The sequence below is a fragment of the Salvelinus sp. IW2-2015 genome, linkage group LG35, assembly GCF_002910315.2.
Source record: "Salvelinus sp. IW2-2015 linkage group LG35, ASM291031v2, whole genome shotgun sequence".
NCBI lineage: Eukaryota > Metazoa > Chordata > Actinopteri > Salmoniformes > Salmonidae > Salvelinus > Salvelinus sp. IW2-2015.
Window position 1 is genome coordinate 11,007,120 of NC_036874.1, and position 14,290 is coordinate 11,021,409.

A 14,290-nucleotide genomic window follows, 5' to 3' on the forward strand; every position below is an offset into this window, starting at 1 on the left:
TTGACAAAAGCTATATCCCATTTAGACATGACCTCACCTCACAACTGACTGACCTATTGTCCAATCACAAGCAGGACCATGGTTTCTGGTTACTTGGAAACTGTTGCTTTGGAGATGATATTTCAACTCTAGTTTATTTGGCCCTCGGGGGGTTGAGGGGAACTTTTCGTAATTAGTAGTCTAATCAAAAGAGACTTGGTAGTTCAAAATATATATATTTTTAAGAGGCTTGAGTAAATAGAAAATGCCTGTTCAGTCAGTTCCCCTCGCCTCTGTGACGATAGGACCGCAGTCTTGGCGAGATGATACGATGCACTCTATACGGCGAGCGGAACACTTGGTGCGGCAAACCCACGCAGGACGGCCGGGGTCTATCAGCCGTGCGCGGAGCTGTAGCGCCACCGCGTTTACCCCGAGGCACACAGACACAATTGAAGTGGTTGGAGGTGGTGATACTAATGATGCTTTGTGCAAGAATAAACTCAGACCCCAAAACACAGGGACAATGGTGAGAGTTTMATATTTTAAAGTTATGATGAATTCAATTAATAGTGAATGAATGTGCACTATTTTAAATCATGTTGGCTATATAAGCTTTAGCCTAAAATGTATGTTGGTGGTAATTGCTGTTTTGCGAAATAATGCAATCACAGTTTATGAAATTAAGTTATATATTGTTGTATATGTAGACTTCAATGTCATTATCTTATGTCATGTTTAGTTCCCATATGCTACCACCACCACATTTGTGGGCCCGTTTCCCCCTCCCTGCTTCCGAGAGCAGTGTGCAGAGGCCAGTGTCGGAGTAGCAAGGGAGTACATGCGCAGTGTGAGGGAAATGGAGGGCGACAGGGCCAGTGTTGGGGTAGCAGGGGAGTACATGCGAAGTGGAGGGCGAGATACGTAGACAAGCTGGCCAGGTGGCACAGGAATGCATTAAACTGGAGAGGGAGAGAGGGCTCTTGGAGAGGATGCTGAGGAGCCTGAGGTGTGAAATGCTGATCAACAAGAAGAGTGTGGACGGAAGGACCATAAGACCAGCTACTACTGAGACTGTGAGTTCAGTGCATGTATCACAACTTAATTTATTTGTGTTAATTTCATATTTCCACCTGACCCCAAATTATTCTGCCCAGTATTGCTTTGCTGGACTACATTAGGCCTATATGGATTCTAATCTACTGTATGGCTATGAGRAAAAAAAACACTTCAGATGATTGTTCTGTTTCCAGGGCAGAGACGGAGCAGACCATTTGCTGGAGTGTGAAAAGAGAGAACTCACTGAGCTGAAACAGGAGCTGGAGAGCACTCTGAGGAGCACACTAGCACAACTACAGGTGATGACATCTAACTGCTAGAGGCCGGGTTACTGTAAAAACACTATGACAAATGCTAATGTACACAGGGCTTTATAAAATAAATGTGATTGCTCGCATTCTCTCTTTTTATGGTTTTCAGTGGATACAGGTGACTATGATTATGCCTAGTCAAGAAAGTTGTTGAGATATCCCTTGATTTGCTATTGATATACCTGTAAAAAAGCCCTTATTTCTCTCTCTCTCTCCTTGCCATGTACAGACCCTGGGTCAGTGCAGTAGGCAGCTGTTGGACTGTGCCAGTGAGAGAGCGCGTGTTCTAGAGCTTCTACCACACACTGGCTCTGGCTCTCTCTCCGCAGGGGGACATGGAACTCCCTCCCAAGGCCTCATAAAACTGCCAGAGCCAATCGCCCCCTTCACTCCAGGTGCTATGTCAATAACATACTGTACTAATGTAACACAGTTTATGGCACTGTATTGACGTCACCTTGTCCCATATAGTGCCTATTGTGGTTACACTTTGTTTTATTGTCAGTGATTCACCTAGTTTTTGTCTTAGACTCGACGTGGTGACAGTGTAATAACATAATAGTTAYATAATAGCCACTCATTTATTTATTTGGGATTTATTTAAACCAGCAGCTGTAGGCTTACCATTTGCTAGTTAGTCCCACAAATTGCCCATTTCTACTATACACTCTTAGTGGATACTAGGCAAATATCAGCTGAAACAGGTCTGAAAAATAAAGAATTACCCATATCTTTCCCTTCTCAGAATGTAAGCAGGTTCTGGAGTCTTCCACTCTGGCTGTGAACCAATCACAGCTGCTACGAGAAAACATCAGGCAGATGATTGGCAATGCCATCGCCAGGCAAAAAGCTGCCCACCGTACTGTCAATGAAGCTCTGGTGAAGAAAATAGCTGAGACAGTCACTCTGAAGGTACAGCATGGGACATACARTAGTATTTAACATTTAAAAGTCAAAATAGTAAAACTCTCATTCTCTCGCACAGCAAAATCTTACAACTATGTCTGCAGCCACCAGGCAGGCCATTTTCCGCAAACAGAGGCAGCTGAACTGCATTCGTCACAGCCATGACAGAGCACTGGTCAGTATGTGAGTGGAACTGTCTGTAAGCTTTGTCATGGATAAGCATGTGCATTGGAGATAGTGTCTGTATCTGTGCTGATTTGGTAAAGAAAGAGCCACTAACGTTGGTGTAATGGTTGGTTGGTTGTAATAATGTTGATAGTGGGTGACTTCACTACTCCACCCCTATCTTCCTATGTTGTCATGTGTTTTCCAGGGCCCTGAGTACAGTGGGGATATATTTTCCAGAGAGAAACTGAACAGGCCTATAGTAAAGGTTTACCACAGACACCCTGGGACCCAGTTACCTGAGGCTGCTCATCTCATACAGGTAACTAACGACCTTCCTCTAAAAATGAACATGAGTGACACTCTCTTATTATGTACTTGGCCATTTACTGTAGTAGACTCACATTTCTGTGCAAGTCTTCCATTGACATCAATCCATGATTTATGCAATTGTCGAGTTAAGTGCTTGCTCTCATGTTCTGAGTCTTGTGTTYTTCTCTCAGGGTAGTTCTGTTTTGAGACGCTGCCTGCTTTCCTCTGAAGAGGAGCTCTCCAGGCTGCAGGGCACATGTCTGCAGCTGGTGGCCAACCTGCACGGCAAGAGGGCCGCAGAGCAGGTGGACTCTGCTGTGGTCAGGCTGCGGCGGCAGCTGGTCGACAGACGAGCAATGCCCACTTTCCTCCAACAGGGGTTGTACTAAACTCATTATGTAGTGCATGACTCAATTCCTCTTTCCTCAATGTTTCCTCTCTCTTTGGCTCCTTCTCAAAATGCATTGGAGGAGAAGATCAGAGGGAAGAAAAATCTAAGGTTCATCTTCCCTCTGATATTCTCCTCCAATGCGTTTTGAGAAGTAGATGAGGAGAGGAATCAAGGAAAGAGAAGAGCCCGAATCTATAGTTGTATACAAACGGCATGTGTGTTTTCGCCTGGACATGAAGTGAAAGATGGACCAATGTGCTGAAAAGGGACCATTTAAACAAGATATTAGGAAGGTGTGTTTTTTAACCAAGTCATGTGTGGAATCTCAACCCTCGATTAACCACATTTCTGCATTACACCATTAATGTGTACTTGAAATAAACAAACAGTATTTCTCTGCAAACTCAGCCCCATTGCTTATTGTTTGGGAGTCCCTTAGAGCAGAAATGTGCATGGGTTTTATTGGCATGTACTTGATCTCCTTGTCATACTGGCATTTCTTACAGCTTGGCATCTATATTGCGAATTGAATATGTTCAGCATCGACTGCATTAGAATCACAATCAGTTTACTGTACTGTTTATGTTCAACGTCACCTGTGAATATATGTATACTGTTAAAGTTCAGTCTTCATCGCCCCCTCTTCAGTCCGAGTCATAAGACGGCAAGTCACTTGACAGTACTGCCTCTAAACTTCAGAGTTTTTCATTAAGAAATATGGGATGATTCAATAAGCCTCTTCTTTAGTGAGTGGTTACGGAATACTTGTATGAAGGTCCTCTATACACGTCAAAGCAGTACTGTAGATTTCAGCAATATATTTCTGTATCTTCCTTGCAATACACACTATTTAACTGAATACTCAGATAGTTTGTTTCTACTTTAGTATTTATGCAGATTCCAGTGTACACTTGACAATCAGCCATGGTGGAGGAGTGACTTCAGTCTTATCACTGGGCGGATAATGGTCTAATTGAATCAGATGTGTTGGGGTGGGGAGATAATTAAGGTAGCCTCTCGTTTTCCTAGATACTATCTTCAGATCTGAGCAGACGATGCATGAAGAGAGAGAAGACTAAAATTACTGGCATAATACCATAGGTTTGTACAGACGCATCCCCAGAAAGGACTACATCAACACATTTTCTGGATAAGAGAAGGTTGCAACAAGTTATTGTTCTTTAGATGATMTAGAATAACTAGATAACGAGAAGACAGAAAGGTCTTGAGGAGCTGGGAAAGCAGTCAAATCAAAGGGAATACAGGATATTATCTTTGTTTGGAGAGAGACAACAAAAACAAGTGATGTCGCAGCTTCTATGCCATCTGCTTTTACTGTGTCTGGTACCATCTGTGGGTAAGTGGAAGAGAAAGGAGTTAGAAATGGAATACTTATATTGCAATGTATCATGTACTGTGTTTGTGTGTGCATGTATGTGTGTTTATGGGAGAAGCTAATTGGTGTTTAGCTTTGTATATTGACTTGTGCATTATTACATTAAAAACATTGTTTAAGCTCCTCCCACCCATTTCCATCATAAGACTGTAGCTCCTTCCTTAGGTAATATTGTCAGTGAAGATTATCAATCAAAAATCTCTACTATCCTTCAGTCCCTGCGCCAAACTTTCGTTTTACTTTGTTCTTAGTGTAATCAATATCTTTCTCTTTCAGTTCCTCTGTTTTGCTTCACCTGTGTCTTCCCTGTCATMTCCCCACTGGACTGTATCAAGTTCCCTCAGAAGTGTCCTCCAGGTCAGCTATGTCTGTCCAGCAAAGCTGTGGGGGAGCGTGGTGAGAGCTCCTTTAGTTACATACATTGTGTTTGTGTGCCCGCATGTTTGTGATTGAGTGTGTACAAATAACACCATTAATGTAACGCTAACTCGGTCATAAACACCTTTAATCTACAGGAGAGTTCAGTGTGACGCTCTATGAGAAGAGCTGTGTCCTCCGCCCTGTGTGGACTGACTGGTGAGAAGTACGCCATGGGCCTCAACTTCACCTTTASCAATGAATGCTGTTCCACCCACCGGTGTAATGGGGCCGCAGCCCCCTCTGCCTTCTACTGGACTGGCTCTGCTCTAACTCTCCTATCATTCACTCTCTCACTGTGATTTACCCATCTTTAAATATAATGCTACTGCCGCTAAATTCATAAGGAAACCATGACCACATTGTTGGCCAGCGTCGTCGAAACGTTTCAGATATAAATGTGATGAATAGAGCTGGCATGATTCCTTGTTCTAATTGTCGGAGAGGCATGTTTGTTATACATACCGTATTTCTATCTGTCCGTTCCAAAACGTTGTATTCTGCTGAATTTAACACATATGTGTGCTTTCTGTACATTAAATATATTCTCCATTGAACTGACTATTTTCTAGAGATGGGCAAACACACACATGGTTTTTGCTCAAGTAATGTAAAAATAATGTGCTTAACACTTATTTTACATCTAGGCATATAATTAACAATATCCCACATTTATCTGTCATGAAAGTTGAAAATGAGAGCTAACAACGTACAAAGCATTCACTGTATGGATAATAACTTGTCTGTATATAATCTATAATTGTCTATTTGTATTTTCTTCATTTTTATAGGCCCTGACTATTTTTGTCTAGTCTATAAAAACGTATAGGCAGGCATAATCATCTATAATATTATAATATCCAATTTATCTAATATTTTCCCTGCAGTTCAAATGGCCTCGGTGGCACGAGCGTTGTGCGACTAGGTCTCCAACAGGTGTTTTTGATTCTGGCTCATTTTGCAAGGAATATTGCGCGTTCACATTCTAGTTGGAACTAGGAAACTCGGAAAAATTCGATTTGCCAACTGGTTGTACACGTGCGGTGATCAACGAATCAGCAAGTCGGAAATGTCTAAGCTTCCTAGTTCCGACTAGTATTTGAACGCGGCATACGTATGGATATGAATTGACGCAGGGCCTGATTTTGCTCGAGTTATTGTACAATTTGGTACATGAATATAGATATGTTTTATATTTTCAACTTGGCCTTTTTGTTCCTTTTGCATTCTCTAAGAGCAGAGGGAGGCTCAAATGAACGCCAGTCATTTGTGAAGGTATTACTCACCGAAGACTCGCCGTCTTACCTCGAACTACCTGTGTTCCAGCACTCAAGGGGGCCGCTGGTAGACAAGGAACATTTCTCTCCAGTCCGTGGAACTGGACATGAACAATTACCGGATAAAGTTAGGAAAATACTGATCCCGGTGTACCCAACACAGAAGCCCGCTGGTCCAAAAAGTCAAGCCCGCGAAGTGATAACACTTTGTAAGATCAACAAGATGTTCGTGCAGGTAAAGAAAAATATTTTGGGCTCCGGGGGTTCACCGTCTCAACTGACACTCGGAACATGTCAAACCAATAAATCTACAAAAGATTCCTTCATCTTCGAATACGACCTCGGCCTCTGTGGGAGCAAGCGCTCGGTAAGGTTTGTCAGCATTCATAGGCCTACATTTCCCAGAAGTACCTTGTTGATATTGACATAGGCCTACTTATCTTCAATAAACAGCTAGTAAATAATCGTGTGGCCTACTCCAACACTCTCCGATATGACCCTCCGAAGCTCCAAGGGCCTATCAGACGAGCTGCACCATTCACCTTGCAAGTTGTCTGTCACTTCAACAGGTGACTTGCAGTATTTACACAATTTTATGATGGATTGATGTTTACCTTGAGTTCATGTCACTGGAGGGGTTATCATTCCATACAAAGAAAAGGACATAAATGATAGCAGGTTGGCACAACATTTAAAAGTTGATTCATAGTCGATGCCAATTATTTGCTTATTTCTTTCCAGATATCATTACTCCTACAAAATAGGCTACATGCTGAACGTGGTACACAAGGTCTCTAAACCAATGAAGAACAGAACTCGTTCCATGCTCACTGCACGTAATGGTAGGGTATAGATGAATCATTGATCTACAGTAAATGAGTAGTCCTCATGTTATAGAATGTACTTAAATGAGCCCTCAGGTAATTGAAAGATCTGACTACTCATTCTCTCTCCCTCAGCTCAATGGGAGAGACTTGCCCCATCCGATGGATACTCTATGGGAAAGCCCATGTACTTTCAGGCTGAAGTGCCTTCCCTGTCTAAAGATGGACGTCTCTATGTCCACTCATGTAATGTGACCATTAAGCAGTCACACTCCTCTACGCCTCAGTTTACTGTCATTGACCATTTTGGGTAATGTAGACATACAGTATGCCAGATCACTTCTATCAGTATCATTTGCACAGTACTTTGCTTTTAGAGGYAATCTGTAGCTGAAACAATAACAAGGAAAATCCCCGCCCATGTTTTGGCAAAAGTCTGAAGGATGGGGCTGGAGAAATGTAACCACTCTCAAATTCATAGAGCGAGCAATAGATGCAAGTACTGCCCATCTGTGATACCCAAATGATAGTTTTGGGTTCTGATGTTGTACCACAGTTGAACTAGGCTCATGCAGCATTGATAAGTTATATTCTTCAAGAATATATGGGTATATATCATTCATTTATAAATCCAAAGATGAATGTAGCAATTGCAGATTGRCCCTTTAAAAAAAAAAGGAACTTCTTGGATTTAACAGTAATCTATTTTCTGCTCAGGTGCATGGTTGAGAGCAGAAACAACAGTGGCTCCAGATTCATCCCATATAAAAGGAATGTTGTGAGGTTTACCATGGATGCTTTTCTGTTTCAGGGAATGACAGCAGGGCAGGTATGTTAAGGATGCACTCCGTTCGTAATATGCAACAGTAACCATAGTCAACTGACCAGTAGTTGAACTTGAGTGCTATGCCCTCGTTAGATTTCCTATGCAATACATGGCCTTCATCAAGCATTATGACTACTGAGCTTAATCTTTTTCTTTCCCTTGTCTATGCAATTAATTTTACTGAGGTCCTCTGACACTACATTGCATTGGAAGAAGTATGTACATAAGTATGCAAACTGTAGATTCTGTGCCACATTTGAATCAGCTCGAGCCGCCTCTTCAGCCACAGCAGCTCTACATGCACTGTGCTATGTCTGTGGGGAGGTCTGTCCCCTCTTCAACTGCGAAGGCCTGCACCTACGATTCCGCAGCAGGGGGGTAAGCCCTGCTAATACTGAAGCTGCCTGATACTTTATCCATATAGGCCCTGCAAAAGATGATAGAAAACCATGAATAATAGAAACAAGACTCATGTTGCTCTGACATGTCTTGGTCTGGTCCTATCAGATGGAAGGAGCTGTATGGAGCTTCTTCAGTCTGCTCCTGTTGTGAGTCCACATGTAGCTCTGCTGTCCCCTCTGGTGAGTACTGTGCCTACAAGTGTATCTTTGCATTTACTTACTGTTGGGTTTTGGGAGGTTGTTTTGGTCGAGTACTTTTTTGCATTTGTAAAGATGGCCTTATGATATGAATAATTTTTATTTGGAAAGCCATTTTCAAACATTTACACACAAGGCTTATTAGCCTGTCACCATCAATGAGTATCCATTTATTCAGTCTGTGTCGGTGAGGATGTTTGGCATCTAACTCGCTCTGTGTACTCTAGCCACCACCAAGATGGTCACCAGCAAGTCGTGGTCGGTGGAATACAACACAAAGCCTGCTCTGACCCAGGAGGTGACGACAACCTCACAGCCCGAGTCCGTGGTGGAGGGGCAGTTAGGTGTGAGGCAGGTGGAGAGACTTAAAGAGAGACCTGTGAAGGGATTTGCTGTTGTGGAAGTGGAGCAGGTCTCTGAACCACACAGAACATTCGMGGAGTTCTTTGGTGTGGACAAATARACAGCAAGTGTGGTCACTGCCCGATGTTCATGTCGATAATTCACCTTGGCAATAAAACAAATTACTGATACACCATCTAGTTAATATTTTTGTCAGTTAAAATTATCAATGGTTTGGAGAAAAGAAAGGAGACCAACTCAAATATACAAGTTCCTTTTATTAGCATTACTACAGGGGTAAATGTTTTATTGCTACAATTGTATGACACATTCTGTACAATGATACGTTTACAAATGTTAGATCAATGAATATAGTAATTGCGATCAAGACCTCATAACAGTTTTAGCACTTCCCACAGTCAGTGACTTTCCCCTTTAAGTCCTTCAATGACCTCAATGACATATTAAACAAAATACTTACCTACTTGAAAAATGTGGTTTTCAAACAACTGAATCACAGGCTATAATATGAACAAATTCTCAACCTCCATAGTTGAGAAATTCAAGAAGGCAGAACCTTCATGGCTATCCCTTGGTCTCTACTAGTCACCATTGCTTCTTCACATTGTTTACCCTCTCCCTTTTGCCTATCTTATGGTGCCTCTGCTTGAAGATGTGACGTGAGCATTATTGTCCATTTTACATTCTGTACTAACAAAACTCGCATAGCGTTTCAACCTAATTTAGATGTAAAGACCAGATACATTGTGGATGGTATCTTGGATATCAGTCTGTTTCAGAAAGCTCTGCCATCCAGTCTAGTGCAAGACACCCATACCTCAATAGTATGAGCTCAGGTGGGAGTGAGTCCCCGGGTGCCTTGGCATGGGAGACCCGGGATACATTGGGCTGGTTGTTGAGTTCCAGTAAGTTGTAGACGGCCCGAAAAAGTTCCCAGGGGACACGGGCATAGGGGCGGCATGCGTGTTCATGAAGTTAATTTTTGGCTGGTGGCTGTGGTAGGGCTGGGCATAAGATACCTCAGTCTGATACTTAACAATGCCCCCTTCTCCGCCGTGACTCTGGTGGGCCTGTGAGATGCCCTGGAAGTCAAACTTGTAGGCGTAGCGCTTGCCGTGCACCTTGGTCATGATGTTCTTGTCGTAATAGTAGCGCAGGGCGCGGCTCAGCTTGTCATAGTTCATGTTGGGCTTGCTCTTGCGCTCGCCCCAACGCTTGGCCACCTCGTCCGGGTCGGTCATCTTGAACTCGCCGTTGTTGCCCTCCCAGGTGATGATGCTGGAGTTGTTGCTGTCCGACAGCAGCTCCAGCAGGAACTGCCACAGCTGGATCTGTCCAGAGCCTTGGAAGAGAAACGGGACAGGGGGTGAGGGGAATGGATGCATCAAAGGGCTGGATTCTGTTAAAGCGAGCAAGATCTCTTTCTGAAATGCTTCTCTTAAGAGTAGGATTGTTTGTAGATTAGTGTAGTTTTATCCATACACAATTCATTTTTCTGTATTTGTATAGATAAGTATTTTTGCTTGAATATCCTTATCTACTATTGTGTGATTTTCATTTCATTCTTTATGCGATCTGCACAGAACACCGTAAGAATTATTACTGTGAATCATTGTCATTTTTATTTGTGTCAATTAATCCCGTAGGGATAGTTTGCCAACTGGCAATTTGACACAAATACAATTACATTTATTCACATGCAGTTTCATTCATGCACCATTGCTATCTCCTTCTCGTGGACTATTTTGCTATTGTCATATCAATCTATGTCCCATGGGTGTCTGTGAATATAACTTGCATAAGAGATACCACCAGGATTCTAAATACATTTTCAAGTTTGAACTATTTCTGCAAATGTGACCTTTTTCACTGTGTGTCATGGAGAGAGACAGAACGTGGGTGGACCAGGCAGAAACCTACCCACAGGCCTGTGAGCGCTGGGGTCAGGCAGCCTGTATGAACTGTGTTTGCCTGTTCGTTTCTTGGAGTGGAGGGCCTGGCCTTCTGTGAGGAGATACAGAATTAATTCTGTCAAACAGGGTCATTCTGGTTAACGGGAGACAATAATTAAAATGTTTCAGCTTAGTTTTGCTGAGGGTGAATGTATAATGCTATCGTCTAGGTGGACATTTTTGTCAATGTGTCATCCCAGACCGGGAATGTACGACTTAATTGTTCTCTTTTTAAGGAATCCCTCTGTTCTCCTATTCAATCTATTTGAGTGTTACAGTTCATGACACCAAAGCAGACAGTGTAAAGGCCACATTTGTCACCACCTTTTTGGTTCACCAGTTTAACATGGTGCATTATGGGATATGCTCTCACCTGGGTTGGCTAGACGACTGCTGATGGGACCTAATGCTTGGTATGGGTCTGCAAGGAAATTAAGGGTTGGAAAGGTTAGATTGTTCTGTTAAGACATTGTTGGCTTGACTATGGTACAAAGGTTATACCAGTGTTWCAACAAACTAGGATCAGGAAATGAGAAAGCAGTACAGATGCACACCTTGCACAATTCTCGGCGGAGGCTCTGTGACTCTGGTGCTGTGTTGGTGCTCCATCTGAGAACCTAAATCATAAACATGATGTATTTATCAGCATGATGAAAACATGTCGACAAAGTTCTGTTTACTCTTAGTTTTCTCTATCATTATTATTATTCCATCTTGAACTACAAAATGCTTGACCAAATGAATTTATTCTGCCTCCACTGTAGTAATAATTTCTAGAACTAATATCTGATACAACTATTAGTATGAATCTGCCTTAGTGCTCACAAGAAATGTAAAGCACTGAGAATGAGATGTGACGTCGGTTATTGTACCTTTGGTTACTGCAGGCAGCATGGGGTTCGATGACCAGCTGTTCCTTCTGCCTATCTCCTCATAGCTGTTCTCTGCTCAAAAAGAACGGAGGGTGAGACGAGGCATCCACAGGAAGAAAGTTCAGACAGGGGTAGCAGGGTGAATCCATTTGAATTCCATCACTTTTTGACAGCATCCCTTTTGATTTAAACAAAACTTTCCATAAAATGTTTGTACATGGAAGAAGTAGTCAGAAAGTTACATTTTGGACTTGAATACCAAAACATTTAGGAGATAAAGGTGCTCAAAGTTGRCCCATTTTGCATACCCCACCATACCATGAGACATCCATGTCTACATCACCAGAAAGTATAAACATGATATCAGCTAAAAGCTTATAAAAAGGTTTTTCAAACTGTTTTCAAATAAATTATGAGATTTTTAAATGAAAATGGACTTGAAGTTAATTATCTAAAAACGCGTAAGCTCTTTCTTCATATATGCATATGTTGTAGATTAGACCCTACTTTACATCATGAGTTTTTTGTGTTGTGCCTGCCATTGGTTGAGACAACATGCTCTTGAATACAGGGTGGGTGTCAATCATAGAAATARAATGGACCTATATTTGAATATGAAACAAATCGGAGTTTCAGCGTTTATTGATCATTTATGTTTCAGGTTAAATTACATTTTTATTTTCAAGAAAGTATAAAATAGTTTGACAACACTGTTTGTAAGCTTTTAAATGATAGCAATCTCAACCGTTTCTGTTCCAGTGATGAAGACATAGCTGTCTCATGGTGGGGTTTGTAAAATAGGTCAACTTTGAGCACCTTTATCTCTTGAATGTTTTTGCATTTGGGTCCTAAAGTAACTTAGTGAGAACTTCTACAATGGGCAAATATGTATGGGATGTTTAGTTCAAATCAAAAGGGGGACTGTCAAAAGTGATTGAATTCAAGTGTATTTACCCAGCAACCATAGAAGGAAGCATTTTTTCCCAAACACAATCATGGTATCTGTAACGGCAGCCTTCCTCCTCTTCACGAGAAGAGGAGGTGTAGCAGGGATCGGACCAACACGCAGCGTAGCCAGTGCTCAACATGTTTAATTAAATGATAAACAGTGAACACTTACAAATACAAAATGTGGCAAACCGATACAGCCCTATCTGGTGCAGAGAAAACACAAAGACAGGAAACAACCACCCACAAACCCCAACACAAAACAAGCCACCTATATATGATTCCCAATCAGAGACAACACAAAACACCTGCCTCTGATTGAGAACCATATTAGGCCAAACATAGAAACAGACAAACTAGACAGACAACATAGAATGCCCACCCAGCTCACGTCCTGACCAACACTAAAACAAGCAAAACACACAAGAACTATGGTCAGAACGTGACAGTATCAAGAATTGCTTCTACTTCACCAGTTGCATGTCCGATTACTTGGACAATTTAGTTGCTAATGTCAGCCTGCGATACCTCGGAGGGCCTTCAACTTGACATACTACATGAGGGGTCAACACTGACCTAGCCTGCAACGTAATTTCCCAGAGTAGCTCAAACTGCGCATGCAATGTTTCCAAAAACTCCTCCCATGTAGCAAGATGGGGACACACTGAAATGATACTTCCTGATCATCAAATGCACCACTGAGCATTCCCATAGCAAACAATGGGGATTCGTCATCGATGGCTTCGTCCATAGTTTTTTTACAGTCTATGGAAGGAAGCCCAAAAACTGAGATTTGAGTGATTTGAAGCAGCCAGAAGAAAACAGACAGAGCTGAAGATGGTCCAGTATTCCTTGGGATGAGTGTCCTTTTGACCGTGCCACCTCTGTTGCCACTAGATTGTCAATTGTGTCCCAAAGTGGGACCCATACTCGTCCATTTCTCTGCCGGTGCAGCTGTTTCCTGTCTGAAACTGACTTGAGTCGTGGACTCGTCAAAGAGTCATCAACTCAGGGAAACGCTCCGCCAAAAAACTTTAAAGCGCTCTAAACTATAATCTGAAATGGCAACTCAACACTACATTTTGAAGTATTTGATCTGCCTCAGAGAGGTTTGAATAGATTATTCCTGCCACAAAACCCCTCCATTTTAATCCCCTACTCATTTTAAGGCTGTTTATCTCAATGCTCGCTAGCTCCAGGTTCTTTATGCATGCAGTTTAAGGATTTTACACTGTCACTGTGTTCTTGGTAATGAGTTGTGAAGTTAATTGTCTTACCTGATTTAACCTGTAGTCTGGGTTGTTGCTGTGTGTTGTTGGTTGGAGTTGTGGGGTAGGAGAAAGTAGGGCTGCCTAAAAAGAGATTCAAAGAAGGTTACAAAATGGATACATAGATCAGTTATGTCCTCATGYAGTATRAAAATARTCAWATGAAAASTTTCTAYGAGTSCCAGGCCGTAACCCTTACTCTGYCGGAGGTAATTGAGGTGGCCGAGCAGGATGTCYGTGTTGTAGGCGGACGTGAGGYGCATCATATCCTCCTTGGTCATCTTGCAGAGGGCCTTGCCCTCCAGTGTGTGGAAGTGCATGATGTCCACCTCCTCCAGGCTGTACTCCTTGATGGCCCAGTCCAGCCACTGGCGCACATGGTCCTGGGTCCACACCTCAGGGTCTGGGACCAGGAGGAAGAGGAG

General features: G+C 42.4%; 1 protein-coding gene and 2 pseudogenes across 1 annotated transcript; 2 read left to right on the plus strand and 1 right to left on the minus strand.

Moving 5' to 3' along the window:
- The first annotated feature begins 127 nt into the window (after positions 1 to 127).
- Positions 128 to 3,526, plus strand: tektl1 (tektin like 1). The gene is made up of 9 exons (XM_023980466.2): positions 128 to 508; positions 722 to 845; positions 889 to 1,055; positions 1,233 to 1,337; positions 1,579 to 1,744; positions 2,095 to 2,261; positions 2,335 to 2,430; positions 2,629 to 2,742; positions 2,924 to 3,526. The coding sequence occupies exons 1-9, from the start codon at positions 245 to 247 to the stop codon at positions 3,119 to 3,121; spliced, it is 1,401 nt and encodes a 466-aa protein (XP_023836234.2). The 5' UTR covers positions 128 to 244; the 3' UTR covers positions 3,122 to 3,526.
- Positions 3,527 to 6,012: 2,486 nt separating this feature from the next.
- LOC111958988 (zona pellucida sperm-binding protein 3-like) lies at positions 6,013 to 8,964 on the plus strand (annotated as a pseudogene).
- Positions 8,965 to 9,062: 98 nt separating this feature from the next.
- Positions 9,063 to 14,290, minus strand: part of LOC111958989 (Friend leukemia integration 1 transcription factor-like) — a 20,609-nt pseudogene continuing 15,381 nt past the window's right edge.

Bases quoted from the DNA above. Each gene is read 5' to 3' on its own strand.
- tektl1 (XM_023980466.2), top strand. From the start codon at position 245: ATGCCTGTTCAGTCAGTTCCCCTCGCCTCTGTGACGATAGGACCGCAG. The intron at 1,056-1,232 runs GTGAGTTCAGTG...TTCTGTTTCCAG, and splicing joins GACCAGCTACTACTGAGACT to GGCAGAGACGGAGCAGACCA. The intron at 1,745-2,094 runs GTGCTATGTCAA...TTCCCTTCTCAG, and splicing joins AATCGCCCCCTTCACTCCAG to AATGTAAGCAGGTTCTGGAG.